The 25,199-nt window shown below is 32.1% G+C and overlaps 1 protein-coding gene and 1 long non-coding RNA gene across 6 annotated transcripts in view; one reads left to right on the top strand and one right to left on the bottom strand.

Moving 5' to 3' along the window:
* The window catches only part of LOC127732893 (GON-4-like protein), a 179,747-nt gene extending 163,854 nt beyond the window's left edge, over window positions 1–15,893 (bottom strand). For all 5 annotated transcript variants that reach the window (XR_007996491.1, XR_007996492.1, XR_007996490.1 and 2 more), the window contains exons 1-10: window positions 15,778–15,893; window positions 12,551–13,133; window positions 9,582–9,816; window positions 6,787–6,939; window positions 4,400–4,528; window positions 3,594–3,749; window positions 2,991–3,101; window positions 2,064–2,238; window positions 1,453–1,569; window positions 604–718 (exon numbers count right to left, since the gene is read on the bottom strand). Coding sequence is in view for 1 of the 5 variants with exons in the window: in XM_052242069.1 (XP_052098029.1) it covers window positions 604–718; window positions 1,453–1,569; window positions 2,064–2,238; window positions 2,991–3,101; window positions 3,594–3,749; window positions 4,400–4,528; window positions 6,787–6,939; window positions 9,582–9,816; window positions 12,551–13,080 (1,721 nt within the window). In the remaining 4 variants the exon portion in view is untranslated. The remainder of the gene's footprint in view (window positions 1–603; window positions 719–1,452; window positions 1,570–2,063; window positions 2,239–2,990; window positions 3,102–3,593; window positions 3,750–4,399; window positions 4,529–6,786; window positions 6,940–9,581; window positions 9,817–12,550; window positions 13,134–15,777) is intronic.
* Window positions 15,894–18,151: 2,258 nt separating this feature from the next.
* Window positions 18,152–22,779, top strand: LOC127732941 (uncharacterized). Its single transcript, XR_007996515.1, has 3 exons — window positions 18,152–18,196; window positions 20,517–20,595; window positions 22,656–22,779. It is a non-coding gene; the product is annotated as an uncharacterized LOC127732941 (long non-coding RNA).
* The last annotated feature ends 2,420 nt before the right edge of the window (window positions 22,780–25,199 follow it).

Below are 25,199 nucleotides of genomic sequence, written 5' to 3'. Positions count from 1 at the left end.
AATTTAAAATTCAATACAAATCCCTCATTGCCAATGTATGAATGATTGGTCAATATTAAAACTACTTTTTTGTATTTTGAAGTCAGGTTTATATCAGTGTTAAATTACTGCATATATAAACAAAACTAGTATATGAGGAAAGAAAATCAATGATTATTGATTGATAGTTGCTTATCATCCAAAATCAAATATTACATGTATATACAGAAAAAAAATATGTTAATGAGATATAACTATACCTGTTTTGTACAAAATTGACATGCTGAGTATAATCTTTAATGTGCTATCTCAAAAGGTAACAGTCTGCAGGAAGACATGTCATCCTACTAGAACTCTTTATTCTGATTCCAAGGCAACAAGTGTTTGCTCTTACTCCTGCTTGCTCGACAATAAACTACAAGTACTAATTTCAAAGTCTTTGGTTTGTCACTCTCATGTCATGCACTACACCTTGAGGCCATTAGTCAGTTAAGAAAGAAAATAACATTTTGCTGCTTACACCAAAATGATTTAGAATGAAATGCATCAGAATTATATGTGTATTTTGTATGTATTTCATTTGTATCAAACAAAAGTTTCAATACACCTTTTACTCATTCTTACATTTTAACTGTTTCGATAGCTCTTTTCTTTAATAATTCTTTTTCTCCTTCCTCTAATGTATCAGTATCTTGATAGGCTTCTAATAGTTCATCCATTAATTCATTCATTTCTTTTCCTATGAAAAGCAAACAAACAAATTATTTCTTCATACACAAATGAGCAATGTTCCAATGTCTGATTTTTTTATAAAGAGAACTGCTATCTCACATTTGCATCTTGAATTTTTCCAACTGAGTAACTAAAATTCAATTTTGTTCGACAACTCTTTCAAAGTATCCAAATAATTTCCCTACATATTTTATTAGCGATACATTTATATCCACCGAAAGAAATATTTATAAGACCTGACTATAGGTGCATCATTCAAAGCTATTTTAGTTTTTATAATCAATTTCTTTATCTGGACCTATATGTAATGCATATCAAGTCATTTAAAACAAAGTGTTGTTCCGTGTTTCCAAACAAAACTGTGGTAAGGTTAGCTTTTACAATTATACTTCATGATAATGATCATATGTCACCTTTAAATATCCATGTATCAGAAAAAGGTCATTAATATGAAAAAAAAATTAGGGTTTAATTTTACCTACCAACTATTACATATAAAGTTTTGTACCCTTTAAATACAATGTATTCTAAGCATTCTATTTTCTGTTTGTAAGCATTTTATTGTATGGGTGAAACTTTGATGTTTTAAATGGTAATATTACCATTTTTATAGTAATAAGCTTTTCTATCTTAAAAGCCGTTGTCTAATATTTTTCTGTCTCAGGTAAAATGCTTATGTTGAGAATAACTTTTCATTGTAACTTAAAATATCAAATAGGTTTTACTGTAGATATTACTTACTAGATATCTGTACTGCCCTGTCTCGTCTCAAATCTTCCATGTCAATATCCTCCTCCTCAACCTCTGCCAGGTAGTTATATTCTGGGTCATTCTCATCATCGTTGGTGTCTTCATTCTCTGCCAAAGTGTTAAAAGTAAAACATTTTTCAAAAAGTCTTTCTTTGAGTTAATTTATAAGATTCTACACAACAATATGTCTCAATGATACAAAAGTATAAATGAGCTTAAGGGATGTTTCATCTAAAATAATATAACGTTATAAAGGGACGTAACTCAAGAACGGTAAAAGTGACGCCACCCAAATTCGAACATGATCACAGTTTTGTGGTAATAAACATTGTGTATAAGTTTCATAACATTTTGTTGAGACAAACTTAAGTTAGAGAATGGAAACCAATTTCAAGACGTATGTACAGACGGACAGACATACAGACGGACAAGAATAAGACTTAATGGCCCCTCAGCTGGGGTGGGTGCATAACTAAATACTTCAGTCAAGTAAGAGTTGTAAGCCAAAGGATCTCTTATTTGAAATTTTTCTCCAATGAGCAAAAGAAAAGTTATCTCTTCTCTGTTGTTATTAAAAACCATACATATCACCAGTTACTTACCTGGTATTTTTTGTAATCCTGTTAAGAAAGTCATCCATTCTCTGTCATCACATGACGTTTCATACATATCCCAGGTGATATCAGGTGCAACAAAGTTTGATTCTAACTCTAAAAGACTTGTATCTGTCAAAGAAAGTTTGGATCTTGTTCTTAAAGCAATGGTCTCCTCTTCTTGCTGTAAAATTTCAAAACATTCAAATGAACGAAAGTAACAATGGTATATACTACGTAACATGTTACTGTAAAGTTTCCTAACGTTTACAAAAGTAACAATGGTATATACTACATAACATGTTACTGTAAAGTTTCCGAACGTTTATGATAATTTTCGTTGATCAAATCTTAAAGATAGATATGACAGAATAAAATGAAGCCCAACACCTGCAGCAAATAAAATTGCAAGTGTTATTTCATGGAAATGCTCAAATCTGTGACAAGGGCAACAGATAGAAACCTTGATCTAAATTCCTCATAATACAGCTATATATACCAACAAAAGGCTGTCATTAGGTTTATCTTATATTTAATTTCTTTTTTAAATCATGGGCTATAACTCCAATCCTCTGACCTCCATTTTTTTCATAAGAAACAACATATTAAATACTGAAAAACATTGGATGAAGCTTTATCAAGTCATGGCAGAGATTTGACATAAAGTGCCATTTTCCAACCTTTCAATTTAAACCATAACCCCTGAACTCCAAAATTTATAATAGTTAATATCCAACTTGACCTCCATTTTGATAATTCCTGTTACCCTGTAATGTACCATTAATGTGTGGATAAACTACAATTTATTTAATACTTTCTTGTCATTGGGTTTCTGTCTAATTGATGTTTACTCCATATCTCTTTATGTCATCTGTTATTCTATCAAAGAAAGTAAGGTAGATCATAAAGCTTACCTTAAGTTTACTGTATATTTACCTGTTTAGTCTTTCTGTCAGACTCTGCCATAGCCATGTGATATCTTTTTCCCAGCATGCTCTTTGTGGCTGATACTGGAAGCCTTGTTGGTGGACCCATAGGACTTTTTAGCTACAAAATAATGAAGCAATAATGTGGTTTGTTCTTATCCAATTTTTAAAATCATAACCGGCTAATGACCATGTTATAAGATACTATATAAATATTGAACTTTGATCCAGAAAATCTTGCATGTTTTAAATTCAACAGGGATCATTGTTTGATGTAAAAAGAAATATCAAAGGATGAGTTGTTTTCTTCATTACACAAAAATCCCAGCAGTGACACCAATGTTTATTTAATCAATTCTGTATACTGTGAATATATTCATTATAGATGTCCAATTTAATGGTCTTGTCAGACACAGTATATTCCCAAGTTTTTATTTTCACATTGACTATATAATATGTATTCTTTTTCATAAAGATTAATACAATATTGAGCCTTTTTATAATTTATAATTTTGTATACCATATAGATTAATACTATCTGCCTACATGTATATATTATCAATCTATGAAGAAATGTTTTATCATGCAATACAGAAGTCCCCACTGTACTTACTTCATCATCTCCTTGAACACTGGGAGTTTTGTCTAAATCTGAGAAACGACTGATCGTAGAGGATGGTGTTGCTGGCGTTGACGGTCGTGGTGACCCCAAGTCACTGACCTGGGAGGAGGCTACACTCTCACTGTCTTCATCACTATAACTTCCCATCTAAAAGGTTAAAATTCATTGTTATGTGATGTATTAATAAAATACACATGCATTTCTTACAATGAAAAAGGTGTTATTTAAAATCAAATCAAACTAAAATGCTTATTAAGAATAGAATATTTACAATATTTTCCAAACAAAGAATGTTTCCTTAACAGACATCAGTTCTAGCAAATAAAACTATATCTAATTCCACAATAATGATAAGTTTCAATTTAATCTATTTCATACAGTACAAACAAATAATAGATATTGTGATACTAATTTAAACTTGATATTGTGATCCTGTCTAGCATTAGGACTAATGCATAATCAACACCTAAGTATTTAGCATTTAAAGGCTAATTTCTAATGTGAAAGTGTTAGGCCAATAAAATTTGTTTACGTAAAATCAATAAAAAATGTATGACTAGTTTAACAGAATTATCCATAAAGCTGAAGGTAAAACCTGTTAGCAATTTTGCAAAACAATAATATATCAGTAACATTCAAAGTTTGTATTTATAGCCTTAAGTAGTGCATATCTAACTCTTCAAATTTGGATTAAAATTTTGAACACATTTTTTTTTGTTTTCCCATAACTGTTGATAAATTTAGGGTCTAATAGACTTAAATAACTTGATTACTTTAGGGTTCATTTTGTACTTTACCTCTATTTCTTTCTCAGGATTATATTCATCATCTTCCTCTTCATCATCGTCCGGTAATGGAAGGTCCAAGAATGATGTGGTCAGTTTTTCTTTCTTTTTCAAAGGAGATAATGGCCAGGGATGATGTATCTGTCAAACAAATTCAAAGTTCCATAACATTTATAACACAAAGTAATTATGCTTATGGTATATTGTAAGTAGAGAAATGCATGCAATTTTTTTCTTAATTATACCATCAAACTTGTATTTAATGTTAGAATATTTTTACAAGTCTAGATAACATACTTTAGTATTTCTCAATGCTCTAGAAATATTGTAGAGAACATGTTATTTCTTTTGTAATAAACAATACTTGCATATGCTTTTCATTGACAGAGGAAGATAACTGTTTGTATTTAACAATTCTACAAATAAGCATTAATTAAAACTTGACTGGACATTGTCGTGTTGCCAACTATGGTGCGGTTGAAAAAGCTAAAAATCCACATAACCTGTAGTGTAACTGTAGCATCAAACTGGTACAGACACTGGTGAATTATCAATCACAAAACTACATAACCTGTAGTGTAACTGTAGCATCAAACTGGTACAGACACTGGTGAATTATCAATCACAAAACTACATAACCTGTAGTGTAACTGTAGCATCAAACTGGTACAGACACTGGTGAATTATCAATCACAAAACTACATAACCTGTAGTGTAACTGTAGCATCAAACTGGTACAGACACTGGTGAATTATCAATCACAAAACTACATAACCTGTAGTGTAACTGTAGCATCAAACTGGTACAAACACTGGTGAATTATCAATCACAAAACTACATAACCTGTAGTGTAACTGTAGCATCAAACTGGTACAAACACTGGTGAATTATCAATCACAAAACTACATAACCTGTAGTGTAACTGTAGCATCAAACTGGTTCTGAAACAGGTGAATTATCAATCACAAAACTACATAACCTGTAGTGTAACTGTAGCATCAAACTGGTACAGACACAGGTGAATTATCAATCACAAAACTACATAACCTGTAGTGTAACTGTAGCATCAAACTGGTACAGACACAGGTGAATTATCAATCACAAAACTACATAACCTGTAGTGTAACTGTAGCATCAAACTGGTACAGACACTGGTGAATTATCAATCACAAAACTACATAACCTGTAGTGTAACTGTAGCATCAAACTGGTACATACACTGGTGAATTATCAATCACAAAACTACATAACCTGTAGTGTAACTGTAGCATCAAACTGGTACAGACACAGGTGAATTATCAATCACAAAACTACATTACCTGTAGTGTAACTGTAGCATCAAACTGGTACAAACACTGGTGAATTATCAATCACATAACCACATAACCTGAAGTGTAACTGTAGCATCAAACTGGTACAGACACAGATGACAATCACAAAACTAACTAACCTGTAGCGTAACTGTAGCATCAAACTGGTACAAACACAGGTGAATTATCAATCACAAAACTACATAACCTGAAGTGTAACTGTAGCATCAAACTGGTACAGACACAGATGACAATCACAAAACTACATAACCTGTAGTGTAACTGTAGCATCAAACTGGAACAGACACAGGTGACAATCACAAAACTACATAACCTGTAGTGTAACTCTAGCATCAAACTGGTACAGACACAGGTGAATTATCAATCACAAAACTACATAACCTGAAGTGTAACTGTAGCATCAAACTGGTACAAACACTGGTGAATTATCAATCACAAAACTACATAACCTGTAGTGTAACTGTAGCATCAAACTGGTACAGACACAGGTGAATTATCAATCACAAAACTACATAACCTGTAGTGTAACTGTAGCATCAAACTGGTACAGACACAGATGATAATCACAAAACTACATAACCTGTAGTGTAACTGTAGCATCAAACTGGTACAAACACAGGTGAATTATCAATCACAAAACTACATAACCTGAAGTGTAACTGTAGCATCAAACTGGTACAGACACAGATGACAATCACAAAACTACATAACCTGTAGTGTAACTGTAGCATCAAACTGGAACAGACACAGGTGACAATCACAAAACTACATAACCTGTAGTGTAACTGTAGCATCAAACTGGAACAGACACAGGTGACAATCACAAAACTACATAACCTGTAGTGTAACTGTAGCATCAAACTGGAACAGACACAGGCGACAATCACAAAACTACATAACCTGTAGTGTAACTGTAGCATCAAACTGGTACAGACACAGGTGAATTATCAATCACAAAACTACATAACCTGTAGTGTAACTGTAGCATCAAACTGGTACAGACACAGGTGAATTATCAATCACAAAACTGCATAATTTTCCCCTTTTTTATTAAACTGAAAAACTTACTGTTCCATCTTTTTCCAGGACTTCCTTGAACTTTGATCTAGTCATTTTGGGTTCAAATGTAGCTGGGACTAACAAGGATTCTGAGTCTTCCTCAGTCATATCATGCAATGTATTCTTTACCATGGCAACTACATCTTCATTGGTTATTACTTGCTGTAATGAATATAACATTATCTAGTAATATAAAAATACAATATTGACTGAAGTAGCAATTAACATTGCACAAATGAAAGGGTTTTTTTTAACTAACAAATAGATATATTTTCAGTTTAAGTGAGGTTGAGGTTTTATTACTGTTTACCCAACATCTAACTTTATTCATATAAAAAGTTTGAATCAAAGAGAAAACCAAAAAATGACCTTTTATTTTACTCATTAACTTTCCCTGGTATCATGTGGTATCATATCATATGCCAAAGTCCCCTTATTCTTCATCTGGTAACACAATGAACTCCCCATGAAGTTGTGATTTAATTCATTAAATAAACAACCATTGTAGACTTAGGTTAAATAAGAGTTTGACACATTGTATAAACACCTGTCTAATGTTGAAGACTGTATGTATGCTGCCCTTTACATGTCTAATGTTGAAGACTGTATGTATGCTGCCCTTTACATGTCTTTTGGATATTTATGTTGTTTTGGTTGGTGTCTCATTGACATATGCTTACCATCTCCTTTTATTTCAGAATTATTGGTTGGGAATGCACCTACATGTACTATTAATAACTAGAGTAAGTGAGGTAAAATAAATGTGGATAGTGTTCAAATGTGGACACAGATGATGCCCCCACTGCATATCATATAGTTATAAAGGAACATAACTGAAGAACGGTAAAAGTGACGCTACCCAAATTTGAACTTGATCTGAGTTTTGTGGTAATAAGCATTGTGTGTAAGTCTCATAACATTTGGTTGAGGCTAACTTAGTAGAGAACAGAAACTAAAAATTCAGCAATTTTTCTATTTGTAAACACGCATAACTCTAGAACAGTTGTGTATAAGTTTTATAACATTTGGTTGAGACAAGTTAAAAAATTCAGCAATTTTTATGTCTATAAAGGGACATAACTCAAGAATGGTAAAAGTGTCTCCACCAAATTTTGTACTTAATCTGTATTATGTAGTAATAAGCATTGTGTATAAGTTTCATAACATTTGGTTGAGGCAAACTAAAGTTAGAAAACGGAAACAAAAAATTTGTACTTGATCTTAGTTTTGTGGTAATGAATATTGTGTATAGGTTTCATAATGTTTGGTTGGGGCAAACTTAAGTTACAGAATGGAAACTAAAAATTTTGCAATCTTTCGATTTATAAAGGGGCATAACTCAATAATTGTTAAAGTGACACTACCCAAATTCAACTTGATCTGTGTTTTATCAGTGGAAGTCAAAATTAAACATTGCATTGTATAAAGCATTGATTGTAGTTGATTCAACTATAATCATGGACAAAGGAAGATAACTCCAATTTTAAAATTACTTGATATTAGAAGAAAATAAAAATTTTGCAATTTTTCCATTTATAAAGGGGCATAACTCTAGAACGGTTAAAGTGATGCCACCAAAATTCAAACTTGATCTGTGTTTTGTGGTATTAAGCATTGTGTATAAGTTTCATCACATTTGGTTGAGGCTAACTTAAGTTAGAGAACGGAACTAAAAATTCAGCAATTTTTCTATTTGAAAACACCCATAACTCTAGAACGGTTGTGTATTAGTTTTATAACATTTGGTTGAGACAAACTAAAAAATTCAGCAATTTTTATGTTTATAAAGGGACATAACTCAAGAACGGTAAAAGTGTCTCCACCAAATTTCGTACTTAATCTGTATTATGTAGTAATAAGCATTGTGTATAAGTTTCTTAACATTTGGTTGAGGCAAACTAAAGTTAGAAAACGGAAACAAAAAAATTGTACTTGATCTTAGTTTTGTGGTAATGAATATTGTGTATAGGTTTCATAATGTTTGGTTTGGGCAAACTTAGGTTACAGAATGGAAACTAAAAATTTTGCAATCTTTCGATTTATAAAGGGGCATAACTCAATAATTGTTAAAGTGACACTACCCAAATTCAACTTGATCTGTGTTTTATCAGTGGAAGTCAAAATTAAACATTGCATTGTATAAAGCATTGATTGTAGTTGATTTAACTATAATCATGGACAAAGGAAGATAAATCCAATTTTAAAAATTACTTAATATTAGAAGAAAATAAAAGTTTTGAAATTTTTCCATTTATAAAGGGGCATAACTCTAGAACTGTTAAAGTGACACCACCAAAATACAAATTTGATCTGTGTTTTGTGGTAATAAGCATTGTGTATAAGTTTCATAACATTTGATTGAGGTAAACTTAAGTTAGAGAACGGAAACCAATTTTGGGACATACAGATGGATGTAGGTACGTACGTACGTACAGACGGACAAGGGTAAAACTTAATGCCCCCACCGCTATGGCGGGGGCATAAAAAAAACTTATCCCACAATACCATATAATCGGATGTTTTATGCAAGTATTATTTTCAAAGAAGACATTTACCGCAAAAATTTCTTGTTCTTTTAAATGCATTCTTCAATTCCATGAAATACAAATAAAGAACACAGTGAAGATTTAACAGCCCCATCTGAAGCCCAAACCTCGAACATAACATGACACTAAAGTACCTGATATACAATAATGCATTAAATTTCTAATTAAAAATGTATAGAAGGGGGTAATGGGAAAAGGGGGACTATTTACCCACAGACATTTAATTTTGGAATAGCCCTCAGCTGATAATACCCTTACATGTAATATGTTCTTGACATTGACAACAGTAAGATTTTGTCTTGAAGCATTTTCTTCTAAAGCCTTGTCTATTTCATTATCTGAACTGTCATCAATTATTTTCCAATTATCATCTGACGAATCATCATCAGATGTATCAGCATCAGCACCACTAGAGTTATGGCCCTTGTCAGGAGATTTCTCTGCAAATCCAATGGAACGTCTAACTCTCTTTGGCTTTCTTGGTTTGATTTTTCTGAAATAAAAAAGTATAATTTAATTCCAGTTCATGTATCTGTCTTTAGTGAATTGTCACGGTATAAAAATAACGAATTAATCAAGAGGAAACAGTACTATATATATATGCTGTAACTTAATTTTTGTATACATGGTATAGGACCGATACCTCTTTTGTTACCCCTGAATTTTCAAGCTGCATTTATGGTGGCCAAGTGTAGTGTTATATTGTTGTTAATATTTCTCCAGTTCCTTTCTGTGCTCTTTGCAGCGAATGGTAAATTTTAAAACTAAAACATCTTAAATATATACAACTAGGCCACAATTAAAAATATTTCAGTTTGCCCAAACCCGACCCATGATGACTGGGTGTGGGTAGGTAGGTAGGCAAATTCTTTTTTTTTTATCAGAATTTGCATGAAAATATTAAAACAGTATATCTTTTTTTTCCGTCAAACCTTTGTAGAGACAATCAAAAGCCATGAAAAACTGTCTGCCATTTTCACATGTTTTACTTCTTTACAGGGATGTCACTAGGTTTTGAAGTAGCAGGATTAATAATTAAAGTAGCAGGCAAGGATTGCGGACGTCATAGATGTCCGGTGCGACGAGCTTGCTCGTCACGTGACCCATCACGGCGAGGTTTTTTTTTTCTAAAATGGTGCAAAAATCCTGCATTCTGGGGATTCCTGAACTCTAATTTAGTCCTAATCAAACACCATTTTTTTAATGATGATAAGGTAAATGAGCAGCAAGATGGTCATATTTTCTATAAAGTTGATCACATAAATATTATTATCACTATATCAAGACTTTCAGCTAACAAGTAGTTGAAGTTGCTTGAGGAAAATGATGAAGGCATGACTCTGTAAGACATGGTGATCATTCAGGAAAAGATTCAAATTTGATCTTATTAGTTGAAAATATTTTTAGTTTAACTGTAGACATGCAATTATTCAAATAATTCTAACCCATAGACAACATTTTTTTTTATTTCTCAGTATTAATAATTTCACATACTTATTACAATAAATCAAATGATGAATTGGACTGTTGCAGGCAAAAAGGTGAGTCTTTAAGGATGTACTTTGGTGAAATTAGAAAAATGTAGAATTTAAAATTGATACTATAAGTCAGAAGACTTCAAGAGCATTTAAGTTAAGAAGCAAACTAATGGAAAGAGAAGAAATCTACAATCTGCTTAAATTTTGGTATATGACCTTTTATGAGTTATTAATTGAAGTATTATATATGAAAAAAAAATGGGGGTCATGGGGCAAAATATTTTACCCTGTATCATAGGAAAAAACCAGAGTCCAAACATCTAACAGAAATTCCAAAACCTGACCTAAGTACATCCTTAAATGCATAATCATGCAGGGCTCACACTACTTCAGAATCATAGGGAGAAGTGACTTCTCTTTTTGAAACTGATAGGGAGAAGTGGTGAGATTTGAAAGAGAAGTGCTCCTTTGCACACTGTGCTACAATGTTTGGTTTTTACTACCTATAGTACAAAGGGTCATATGTTCTTTTTATATTGTTCAATTTATATCTGAGTAAAGTAAAAGTTCAAATTCAAAGTTGTTTAAGTTTAGGTTCTTGTGAGAAACTACCAACTAAATATCTAGCACTAAAAAGATTTTTTTTTTATGACAAAAAGATAAAGAAATTATATTATATAAATCACAATTCAATTAAAAAACTATCTTGTTTATCATGTTTATGAAATTCAGTGTTTCTCATCAAAAGATATACAAAGTTAAGCTGGGACATATACATGATATATATTGATATTAGTATTAAAGTCCCAGAGTTAATTAAGCAAGTTTAATCAATATTTTGAAACAATCCATATATATGGAATTATATACATTAATCAAGTAAATCTAACAAATAGTCTGTTAATGCGTCTGGAATGCGTAATTTTTCCATTTGGGATCAATTTCCCTTGTCAGCTGTTCCATTCATGCGTCCGTAGTTATTATTGTAAAAATACGGATTTCGGTCATAGCTGCTCCGTTTCCATTCCGTAGTTAGAAAACAGTTAATGGCGGACGAAGAAAATTTACAAAAATAAACGATGTTTGACAAGCTATTTAGAAAGAAATATAACGTTTTTAATGCAATAAATGGATTAAACATTTACTGGAGGCAATTTTTATCACGTTCAAATGAAGTAACAAACTTATTTTGTCGCCGAAAGTTAGATTGATGTACGATCTCATGTAACAAGTACCGGAAGTGAATGAAGTGATAAAAAGTTGTCTTTTTATTAAATAATCTGCTTCACACTGTAAAGTCAATGCTTAAATCTCTGTTCTTCAGAAAATGAATCGTTTATGTCTGAATTTCTTTAATTATCAATGTTTCATCGACTTGGTAAAAAATGAAAACTTTGTGAAAATATTATTTTTGACAATTTTGAAGTAGCCGGCGCCAAAGCAGAAGTAACCGTTCGTTAAATCAGAAGATAAAAACCGAGAACATCGAATATCGATTAACTGCGTCTCTTACACGCTTTCTTTTAATCTTATTCAAAGTTACTTTCAAACGCAAAGACGACGTAAATTAAGTTTTATAAGATGACGGAGCGGACACGAATAACATCCGAAAAAAAAAAATTCTTCAAAAAACGGCAAAAAAAGAATTTGAGTCGGCGGGTTTTTTTTTGGGTCGGTCGAGTTTGGGCAAACATACCATATTTTTATTTTGGCCCTATTTAAAGCCATTAACCAAACAATTATACATACTGTGGGCTTCTTTTGATTCCTCTATTGTGAAGCTTCAGAAATTGCTTAACAGGTGATCTGAATTCTTTTCTCTTTCCTGCTAGATCATAATGCTTCCTGGCAAGGTCCTGTCTCTTCTGTTTGTTAGATTTGTGAATGGGTGTGGCTAATTCTCCACTCTCATTATTCAAGAAGTTCAGCTGTTCTTTAATGAAATCAAGATTATCCTCATCAGTGTTGTGGGTACTAGAAGTTGATGGTTTAGGAGGGGGTTGACTTGGTGGAGTAAACAAGAATTCTTTAGAAGTCTGAGGTGACGTTTCTGATGATGTGGACCCTTGGGGTGGAGTTGCTGATGATGTGGACACCTGGGGTGGAGTTGCTGATGATATGGACACCTGAGGTGGTGTACTACTAGATGTGGATGATGAATTAGATGCATCTTTGGGTGGTGTATCAGCTTTGCTATCTTCTTTAAATGTGTCAGATTTCTTTCCATTCTTTTCTTCGTCACTTTCCTGAGCCATATTGTCACTTTTATCAGATGACATCTTTGATTACTCCTAAATACTACATCACTTATTTATAATTGTCAGTTGATTGTCTGCAAAAGAAAAAAAATACATACATGTTTTTATTAAGGTCAAAAAAAAATATATGTCTGTTTACGGTTACCCGACCGTCCCTATTTTGGGGTGCCGACCCTATGTCATTTTATTCAAAAATGAAATCAAAGGTGAAAGTACAAAGCCGGAAACACCTACTTTCAGTTTAAAACAAAAGTGAAAGTAGGTGCGTGATCATCTGAGTGCTTTAATTTCAAAATCGCGGACTCGATTTTGAAGCGTTTTTTCCAATCTAAGTCCCTTTATATGTATAATAAGGAAAAATGAAAATAAATATTTCCAAAATTTTGCTCTGGATACTGTCTTTTGGTCATAAACAAGCTTCTGTCCAAATTTTATAAAATTCCATGAAGGTTTGACAAAGTTATTGATGACTGAAAAACTTAAACCTCAAACAAAATCTGAAGTTAACTGTAAACAAGAGTGCACACGCTGAAATGTCTCGCCTGTTTTACTGACCATTGATTTTATGTTGAAAGTCTTAAAGACAAAGGTATTACTACAAGTATCACATAAACTTAACATTTTTAAAGATCCATGACAATGAGGTCAAAGTCAGATAAAAACTGTCACACAGACATGTTCACCTTACAATTATTCCATACACCAAATATAGTTGACCCATTGCTTATTGTAATTGAAAAACAGACCAAAACACAAAAACTTAATGTTAACCAATGAACCATAGAAATGAGGTCAAGGTCAGATGATACTGGCTAGACAGACATGTACATCTTACAATCATTCCATACACCAATAATAGTTGACCTATTGCTATTGGTATTTGAAAAACAGACCAAAACACAAAAAATTAACAATGACCAATGAACCATGAAAATGAGGTCAAGGTCAGATGAAACCTGCCAGTCTGACATGTACCACTTACAATCATTCCATACACTACATATAGTTGACCTGCTGCTTGTAGTATCTGAGAAATGGACCTAATCACGTTACTTTAACCTTGATCACAGATCCATGAATTGAGGTCAGGTTAACCCTATCTGGCAGACATGTAGACGTTGCAAGGAACCCATATACCAAATATAGTTATACTATTACTCATGATAAGTGAGTAATTCACATGACAAAAAAACTGTAATTTTTTTCAAGCAGTCACTGAACCATGAAAATGAGGTCAAGGACAATGGGCATCAGTCAGGGGACTTACTTAAATGAGTGTTTTTTAAATCACTGATGCAAGTAACATTGTGTCCACAAATGTTTTAAGTAAGAGTTGTCTTTCTTTAATAATCACCTATTTAAGTAGTACAAATAAATCACTAGACTAAGTGATTTAATTTTATTGTAGCTTTAAATATACAATACTAATGATACAGGGACTAATTATGTTGCTAAAATTATCAGAACCAACATCAGTGTTGACAGGATGACAGGTCATGTCAGGTGATGACCTTGTACTGAATCTGGGATAATGACATGAAAATCACTTGTTTAAGTATCATACCTCTATTTTCTTCAAAAAAATCACATCTTTAAGTATCATACCTCTATATTCTTCCAAAAAATCACTTCTTTAAGTATCATACCTCTATTTTCTTCCAAAAAAATCACTTCTTTAAGTATTATTATTCTAATATTACCCCCACTTAAATTTCAACACCCTCGAACAGTGAAATTTTGATCGTGCATAGTAAAATTTTATTTCATAATCTGTTAAATGAAACCTTGAATTTTACAGGAAAATTACTCCCACTGCTGGGAAAAATCTGTTAAGAAAGTATCAGTTCATTATGTAAAGCCTTCATTATAGCATTTTTTCAACAAATATAGAATTTACAGCTAAATGATTGCATCAAAGGCATAAACCTTGCTATTTATAACAAGAAAAAGGTTCATTTTTTCCAATTTTACTAATAATAAGATATAATCTAAACCTATATGTTTAAAATTTTGGTAAAACTACAAAATTTCAAATTTGCTACTTGCTTTGCTTAAGTACCACTCGAAGTAAAATTATGTTTAATAAACAAATACCGATTTCTGCTAATTTTAATAGTAATACTAATCATCTAATGAGTACAGGATATCCCTGCTTCTACGAAGCATTATTTTGGACAGCAACTGAACCAAAAGATAGAAAGAGAGAACATGTGGGTGTCATACCACTTCTTATATACTTCCAGATTGTAAAAGAACATAAATAGTGAAAGGGAGAGCTGGATAATTTCACGAGAAATAGAAGGGATATATGCAACACAGTGTTTAAAGTCAATCTGTTCATTTGTTTATCTCCTTCTCATCAAATCAGTATGAAATTTTGAGGTGTTTCGAACTATAAAATACAAAATTGTTGACGTGAGAGGCTTGGAAAGTAGAACTTTTGTCAGTTTTGACAAACTTTTTGAAGATTTTTTGGTCATGTTGGTTTAGAAAACAACATTGATACTGGACTGGTCTATCTCAGGAAATGTCAAATGGTGGAATAAAAGTGAATTGAGGTATATTCCACTAATAAATGGTTATTTTTGACCTGTTGAAGGGTTTGGCATGGATGTAAACAAACCAGACGCTGTGTTTCGAAGATGAATTTTGATTCAGTGCAAACACTTCAGATGATCTGCATTTTCTTTATGGTTTGTACGAATAATTTAAAATCACCTTTATCCATTTTTATCTTAATGATATCGAATATGTGCTTTCATGTCTGCATTTTTGGTAATCAGTCGGAAACTTCAGTTAAATTTTCCAGAAAATGCGCCATTTTTAGATACAGGGGAAATAACTCTAAAGAACGCTAGACTGGTCTGACTAATTACCAAATAATATGAACCACATCGATTAGATATATTTTTCTTCTATTTGAGTAGCGTCAGCAACGAAGATATGAGACGACTACATCCGATTTACATAAAACAGAGACATATATGTGTATATATGTCTCTGCATAAAAGTAATAAATGTTCTAAAAAGAACAATTAGTTTTAATAAAACAGGAATCGTGTCATTATCTCATTTTTTTCAGATCATGCAGTACCACTTTCAGAAGATGTTTTATAATATCGGGATTTGGAATGAAATCTTCGTTGTGTCTAGTTTTCTGTCATCGAATTGATACCTTATCACTGCTTTTCTATGGCAATGTATTACTGTACTATCTGGTCTTTTCTGGTTTAATTGCCAATACCTGAATATTTTGCTGATAATTTATAACACTTCTATGTAAATATAAAAATAGTATATACTTTATTTCAATATTCACACCGACTACAAGGAGCAGATAAATTACAATAAAATATGTGTAAAGAAATATAACACATCAAATTAAAAAATAACAATGATTTGTGGTCATTTTGTTGATAACTGGCATTCATCAGTTACACCAGAGACATTATATACACACACAGAAAAAAAGTATAAATGCTGAATAAAACTTTTTTTTTATCTGAGGATAATCAGCTGGACACCCCAAATTAAATGTTGTTGGCTTTTATTTTACTAAGATGTGCACAGTCTTCTTATGAGCAAGCTACAATTTAACATTATATAGATGACTCATGATCCTGATCCATGAAGTTGTTTTCTGAACTAAGTATATAAAAAATTATCATAATTCTTACAAAAAAATCTTCATATAAGGTTGTCTGAACCGGGATGGAGATAAATACAGTCTAAAAAGAAATGAAAATCACCTTCAAAGATTGCAAAACTCGATCTCGAACATCCAAATTAATTTGTCTATCTTTCCAATGTTTATATCGTGTAAACTTAACTTTATTTTGATAGTATATTCCTCTGTTTCTAAGTGCCAAGACTGAGATGATGTTCAAGTTTGAAACAATTTTTAAACTTTCTATATGTTCTGAGCTTGTTGCTCCGTTTGGTATTCATGATATCGTCAATATTAATTTGGTTTGACAATATCTCGTGAAATTTTGCTTCATTCTGAGTTGAACTCTACAAGAATTTTATTTTTACAAGTCAGTATTAAATACATTTTTAAGATTTCAATCTGAAAAATTTATGAATATGTTCAACCCATGATTCTTTTTTATAAGCTATCTAGAAACATGGAGTATGATGTCCTATAAGCAGACAATCATAGACAACACTGTTCTTGGTGATTTTTAATATTTATATCCTTGGGTCTTGTCTGATATTTATCTTATCATGTTATTGTAAAATGATAAGTAGAATACAGTATTGGTTGACTTCAAATAAGTCTACTTTTTACTCCAATTTTAGAAGTATTCGATTTTACACCCAAAGCAAATTTACAGAAGTTTTTGTGGATTTTCTCAACAACTAGTTTTTCTAACTCTTTTGATAAAACTTTAAATGGATCATTCTTACGTTTATTAACTTGAAAACGTCGCCGAATTTTTTAACCGTCCAATAAGACAGGTTTTACTGGGTGTGAAATATATACAATAAGGGGTGATATTTAGTCTTGGGGGTGTACAAGCTTTATATAATTTAAAGTATGACTTTAAGTCCTTGTCACAGAGGTTTGCCTGACTACAGCATAGGAATATGCACATGAAGCTGAAAAGACGACTCATTGGCAATGCAATCATTCCACATCTCCTTATTTTTATACCTAAATAACTAGACCTTTGTACACATTGACTGTTCGTATAATTAGATTTAGACTAGATTCACTTGTTGATAATAATAAGGCTATAACAATCGTCTGCAAATATAAGACAATTTATTTTTGATACTTCAACTTAAATTATCCCATTATCAAACTCCAATAGTAGATGTAAAAAGAATCTGATCTTCTATTTTGAAGTTTTACGTATACCTGTATATTTTGGTACGTCATGGGTTTTATTAACTGTAGAAATTGGAGCCAATCCCCGTTCTTTTTAGTTTATAGATACGTTTGTTGTTTTCCAATATATTAAGCATTACTTGCAATAAAAACACGTTTATTCTTTCAATAAAATGGGGGAAAAAACCAAATTTTAATGATTGACAAAATTTGTGGTTCTACTCACAACGTCACAATATAACGTCACTTAGTTACACAGTACAAATGTAAGACCCTTAGTCTGTAATTGTTCACAGGGTAAAGGTAAGTTGTTCCATTTCATTCATTCATTCTTTCACTTTAATATCTAATGTTTTTGAGATGATGAAAAGTTTAAAATTATGGACACTAATTTTGGCCTTCTTTTTCTTTAGGGGTCCATATATCTTAGGGTTAAGGTTCATTTATGCATGGTTATAGTTAGGGGATGTTTTAGGTTAGGGTTTACTGTTAGGTTTTAGGGTTATGAATAGTGTTAGGGTAGGCTTTGGGTTAGGGTAAGGTTTAGGGTTAAGGATAATTTAGCATAACTCTATATGGGTTGGGACCCCTATAGTAAAAGGCCCCAATTTCATTCACACTATATGACATCTTCCGTCAAGATACGGGCGATTAAATAAAAATACAAAAAGCTGTATTTTTTTTTTTATCAAAAGAACTAGAAGCATGCAATAAAGGAAATTCACAAAGATATGTATGGGGGGTTTCTTTTACTCACTCCTAATCAGATAAGCCTCTTCACCGAAACGTTTTCTGTTGTTTAAAACAACAAAAGACAACAAGTAATCTTCATTATCCTGAAGTTTTGTTAATACACTGAAGAAGATGCAATTAATCGACAGAAGAACCATATAATATACTGTACTTACAATATTTCACTTGCGGCAGGAAATGAAAGTAGACCATGGGAAAAAAATCCAAGGCACTACCGTAATCTATTGGCTAAACAAATAGTTATTGCCCCGAAAATCTCCGGCATTATTATTTATATAAAAATAAGAAGATTGCGTTTGATTGCCCTTGACACAACTCTCCACCATAAACCAAAGGACGAGGATGTAAACAATTATAAGGTACTTCAATAATGAGTAATGCCCATATCGTATAGTTGTCATGCATGGGATAGAAGTTCCTTAATAATATTATTTCCACAGGAAGAAAAATTACAGCATTTGTTCCTAACAGAATAAAGGGTATAGAATATTTGTTCCTAACAGAATAAAGGGTATAGAATATTTGTTCCTAACAGAATAAAGGGTATAGAATATTTGTTCCTACATCAAGAGATATAGCATTATCTATAAAAAAAAATCCAGAGGAACCTCTAGTAGGAGGAACACATATACATTGAAATAGTAATTAAGATATAAAAGGCACCGGCATGACGAAATTCGAAGCAATTCAAATGAGAAAAACACAATACAAAAAACAAAAAAAGTCAGACAGCATCCAATGACAAACGCTGAATTACAGGGTTCTAACTTGGGAACGGCATATAAAGAATATGGAGGGATTACACATGTTTGTGATGCTCAACACTCCACATAACCTGGGTGAAGTAACAGTGATGTAAAGCACAACATAAAAATGAACTATACAATTCAGTTAGCCAAAAGGTTTGACTAGTCAGATTGGCACCAAGCACACACGTCAACTAACAAAAAAGACAAAAAAAACATAAGGTACCGATCTTGAGTATACTCGCATTTATTAAAAACTAGGTAAATATTATTTATTACAGAAATCGAGCGATAACTATTTTGGAATATGAAACCAATATATTTGTCGAAAATCTTCGTGTTTATCCGTCCTTAATATCAATTGACAAGATAAGTTCAAATATGAAGCAACAGTCTTTGATGTATATGTGATTTTCTTCTATTTTCCTATTAAAAAAATATGGAGATGTGGTAGATTGCCAATGAGATAACTATCCACTAGAGTCTCAATGATGTGGATGTAAGAAACGATTAGCTAAATTCATACCGTATAGTCAGCATTAAAAAGCCCCGACATGACAAAATGTGAAACAAGTCAAACGAGAAAACCAACGGCTTAATTAATGACAAAAGAAGTAACGATGACAGCCATAAACTAAAGACAACCACTGAATTATAGGCACATAAAGCATGTAGCAGGGTTAAACATGGCCTGGTTCATTCGAATAAACAAGATATAATATATTAGGCAAATTCTAAAGCTTTATTTTATATCTGTCACCATGAGCTATTTATTAACTCCAGAATTCAGCGAGGAATCACAAACCTAGTCGAACATGTTAACACCGAGATTTGAGTATATATATATCAGCGAGGCTAACTTTGATTTGACACGGAATAGCACTAAGGGTCATCCTAGCTGCTATATTGATAGCATGACAAAATCAGCCGCTCGACTATTTTAGAGTTCGTGTGATTCCTTTTCCGCTTTACTCCCATTTAGCAACTTCTTCCTTGGAATTTGAGGTCATACTTGGTAGAAGCAGACATATAATACAATTATATGTCTCTGGTAGAAGATACTCTTTGTTGGTAACACTATATAATTATATTGATCTATCATGATATACATGTTCTAATTTCAGATGATAGTGTTTGCAATGCAACTAGCTCTTAGCGCCATGGACACTTGCAAATGGTTTAAGGACGAGTTTGAATTAAAAGGTACGTAGTCACCAGCATATTTTGTCACCTTATGGACATATGATATAAAATAAGGAGATGTTGTATGATTGCCAATCCACGAGGGACTAAATGACATAGATGTTAGCAACTATATAAAACTGCTTTCAGCCAGAAAATTAATATTAATTTATACCACAAATTTCAAATCTAATAAATTATAATATAACCAAACTGCAGTTTTAATGCTAGAACGATTTTACAAATTGAAACATTGAAGGAGAGAGGGAAGTTCTATCAAATTATTTCTTCAACTCAGTGCATGTGGCGTACGCATGTTCAAGTCGTGTCAGCCTTGGTAACAGTCAATTTTCGTCACATTCACATGGAAATATCATTCAATTTCACTATCTTAACGGAATCATTATTTGACAAATTATGACCTGAAACCCCAATTCCAATCAATACAAACTAACAGCTATCATGTCTGATATTGGTAATCACAAATTTCAAAATCTATCAGTATGGGTAAATTTTCAGGTTTTAAACTACACAATTGTACTAAAACGTAGTTTGCAATACCACTTACGCAAAATTAACTTAAAAAGGTTTTGGCTGTCTTTTTTTTTTTTTGGGGGGGGGGGGGGGGGGGGGGGGGGGGGGGGGCGGCGGAGAGGTTTTTTTTTTGTTGGTCTTTGGTTTTTATTCTGTCAAACGCTTTATACAAGAAAAGATAAGATAACTTTTATTTGTGAACAGAGAACATATTAGTATCAGAATAATGCTTAGTGGTCCTTTGAAACAAATGATTGTGCATTTAAAATGACTTTGCATGTTAAGAGTGTTTAGGAAAATACAACAATTTACATATATACATAAACAGCCACACTGAAAACAACCTTGTATACTTAACTGATTGCCGAGACCAACATAAAAATCAGCATTGACCCTCTAAAAATATCTGTGGGTCCTCTCATGAGGATTTTACATGTACTGGACATACTACCAAATATGGAAACGTGGTATGTGTTACATAATCAACACTTAAACAGTAATCTGTGCTCAAGATTTCTAAATTTATTTTTTACCATTAAGTCAGAAAAAACGTGACCAAACTATATATTTCGACTTATTCAGGACTATTTCCATATACATGTACATAAACAACCACACTAAAAAGCAGATTCAAATAATTTGCTAAGCCAATATTCATTGAATGAGCAGGTATTAAACTTGATGAGTTTAATGTACAATATAAAAACTGATGATTTATAATTTACCTATAAACGTCCATTGGCAAATATTTAATACAAATACAAGACCTTTGAAGTTGATAAGTACTACGTAGGTAAATGTCAATATGGAACTTCATAATGCTCCGATAGCAACCAATACAGGCTGCACAATGTTTTAAAGGAACAATCCTTATTTTTTCCAAAATAATTTGTCAGAATGTTAGAAGAAACACTAGACATTTCAGAACGATGAGGGGCTCTGTTTGGTTTGGAAATATCAAATACATTATGCACTGATGACTGCTAAAGTAATATAAAGTGTAACTGTTGATGTACATTGCTAGTTGTTTCCCCCTCCTTGGTGTTATATGTGTTGTAGACCTATAATATTTGTGTTTTGCGAAGAATACATAGTAAAAAAAAAATGCCCAGTGTAGTAACACTAATACCGGTGAATTTCTAATTTCTAGACAATTCATGAGACCTTTTTAAATTGTATTTAGTAAATTTAATCTTATCTGAATCAGTACCAATATTCCAAAAGAATTTTTTTTCCAATTACATAGCACATATCTTCTGTTGAAATATTTAACTATTATTATTGATAAAACTGGTAAAAAAACATGGAAATTATTTTCTTTAAGTACCTTTAAAGAATTTTGATTTATACCATAACGACAGAAAAAAACAGGACAAAAATATACTTGAAAACTATACGGTATTGATAACTTTTCCCATATACATAAACAACCTGGAAAGAAGATTTGACTAATTTGCTAGTACATGTAAAGGGTTGGAATATACCAAAGAAGACTAAAATACATGTAAAAATACGATATTAATATAATCTTATATCTGCCTTCACAGAAGCCTACAGGGTTCGACTATACCAAAGAAGACGGAATAGACATGTAAAAAGTCATAGATACCAAAAACAGCAAAAAAGGCTTAAAGAAAGTTTATTTATGTGGCAAAGTGAAGAGGACTTAGATTTATTACGATGTATGTTTGAATAAAAAACAATAAATCTGAGAAAAATAAACTAAGTTGTTTTATTCTTGTGAATTTATGGATTTTAATATCCATGAAATGTTGAAATAAAGATGAATTATACATTAAAGTTTTGTTCTTTAAAGAACTTCCATGTGGTTAAACCCAAAATAAGCGAATATGTTTGCAGGCATTTCTTTTAAATTAATATTTTCAAATGAAATGCTGACTGTTTGAAATTGTACTATATAAGATTTTCCTAACACATAATCTAAGATATTTTTAATATTATATTTTTGCCAGTCTATTTAGGATACATTGATACTAAAGCTACATCAGAGACGACGGTTGACTAAAGTGTATGTGAGAAGCAGCTATCACTCATCCTAAAAAGTTTAGTTTATTGTAAAGTAACAGATCATAGTTTAGCTGTACAAAGGATTCTTTTGCCAAGCCTGAGTGGGAAAACAGAAGTAAAAGTTACTCATACATCTGAAAAGGAAAGATAAATGTGAAATGTTGTCAATCAAGTAATCGGATTTGTTGTTGATTTGACATTAAATACATGTAATTACCAATTAAAAATTACTATTACCTTTTGTAAAGTTTCATTTTATTAATATATCTTCACATCATAAACCTCTCCTCGACCCTTACATCCAGCTGTCCAATAAACCTCTCCTCAATCCTTACATCCAGCTGTCCAATAAACCTCTCCTTGACCGTTACATCCAGCTGTCCAATAAACCTCTCCTCAATCCTTACATCCAGCTGTCCAATAATGCAGACCTTAAATATACAACTGGCTACTGAGTGACATTAGCTGGGTGACCTACATTTTTATCTGCGTCACCAAAGGACAAATGCAGGTCTAGTTACTGCTCAACTCCATCTATTCGTCTGTCAGAAAGACCTTGTGTAGAATTTTTTGTCCAATTTTTCTTAGCTTCTATGAAAGGATATGATTTTATATTTGGTCTGCAGCTTTGTGACGTTAAGTTTTAGTTAGTTGGGAAGCATTTTTTACATCTGCAGTGCAGCCATTTCCTGTTTGACGATAGTTTGAAATTTTACAACACTCATTGTACAAGGATAACTTTTGTTAAATTTTTCTTCGCTTCTTTGAAAGGGAATGATTTTATATTTAGCATCCAGCTTTAAAATGTTGATTTGTAGAAGGTGAGCAATATTTACATCTGCAGGGCAGCCTATTTTTGTTTACCAATAGTTTGAAATTTTACAACAATCATTGTACAAGGAAAATTTGTCGTCAAAGTTTTCATGGCTTCAATGAAAAGAATGATCAGCTATGCTTCATTATACACGTTTAAACCTCAATCAATTACATGCAGGGACACAGGTCAATACCCGCTATTGGTCTTGTTTACTGTTATTACTAGTAAAAGTCATAAACTGGAATCCGCTTGTATTACGCTACACTCAAACAAACTATGAACAAAGTGTAGTAGTCAGCCGAGAACCAGCTTATAAAAGTCATATTCAATACTGAATTGTGACATTAAAAATGTATTTGTAGTAAATGATTGGAACATGTAATTAGCAGTTGCTCTTCTGGTCATAGATGTTTATGGTTGCTACAAGTTTTACAAATCAAAATATTAATGAACCCCCACTTTTAACAATTGGGGGGACTATGATTTGCTTCCTCCCACTTTTGGCACCACAAAAAATACTGAAAATAAAACATGAAAATAATAGAGAACACTGACTAACTTCTAGAATATAAGACTAAAGGTTTGTTTTTGCAAGTCATTTTCAAAAGATTTCCTATCCACACTTTTGAGTCTACTCCCACGCCAGTAAGATCATTAAAAGCTAGTTCAACAATTTTAAATAGATAAAATTTTAAAGATGGGAATATTGATATTGTAGTAAAAATAAAGTGAACATAATTTTTAGAAATTTATTTTGTCATATTGAATCTGTGTTAATGTTGTGACAAACAGAATGACATAATTACAAAACGGAAACCCTGATTGACAACTGACTGAAATCATGCAATAATTTGCCTACATTCATGTACTGAAAACAAATGATATTGTCATGATAAGAATCAGTTTCGCTGTCTGTATCATTATCTCTTATCATCATCAAGCACTTTTTGTCTTTTCATAAACCTAACTTTCCAGAGAACATAAAGGTTTTGTCCATAAATTGGCCCATAGCAGTGATGATGTTACATGTACTACTCTTCCTTATGAACATCACATGTTTTTTTTATTATTTATACAATTAGTAGTCATGAGTACCCATCAGTCGACTCCTTCCAGATCATCATCTTCACTGTCTATAACTTCAGGTTCTCTATACCTGTTTCTATGTTAAGGGTATATTCTAAAGACCTTGTATTGTATTGCCAATTTTATTATGCATCACATTGGTTTTTTTAAATGATGCCAA

Source organism: Mytilus californianus, unplaced genomic scaffold (assembly GCF_021869535.1).
Source record: "Mytilus californianus isolate M0D057914Y unplaced genomic scaffold, xbMytCali1.0.p SCAF_3, whole genome shotgun sequence".
NCBI classification, from domain to species: Eukaryota; Metazoa; Mollusca; class Bivalvia; order Mytilida; family Mytilidae; genus Mytilus; species Mytilus californianus.
The sequence above is the reverse complement of the archived record's forward strand: the minus strand, read 5'-3'. Positions and strand labels throughout refer to the sequence as shown.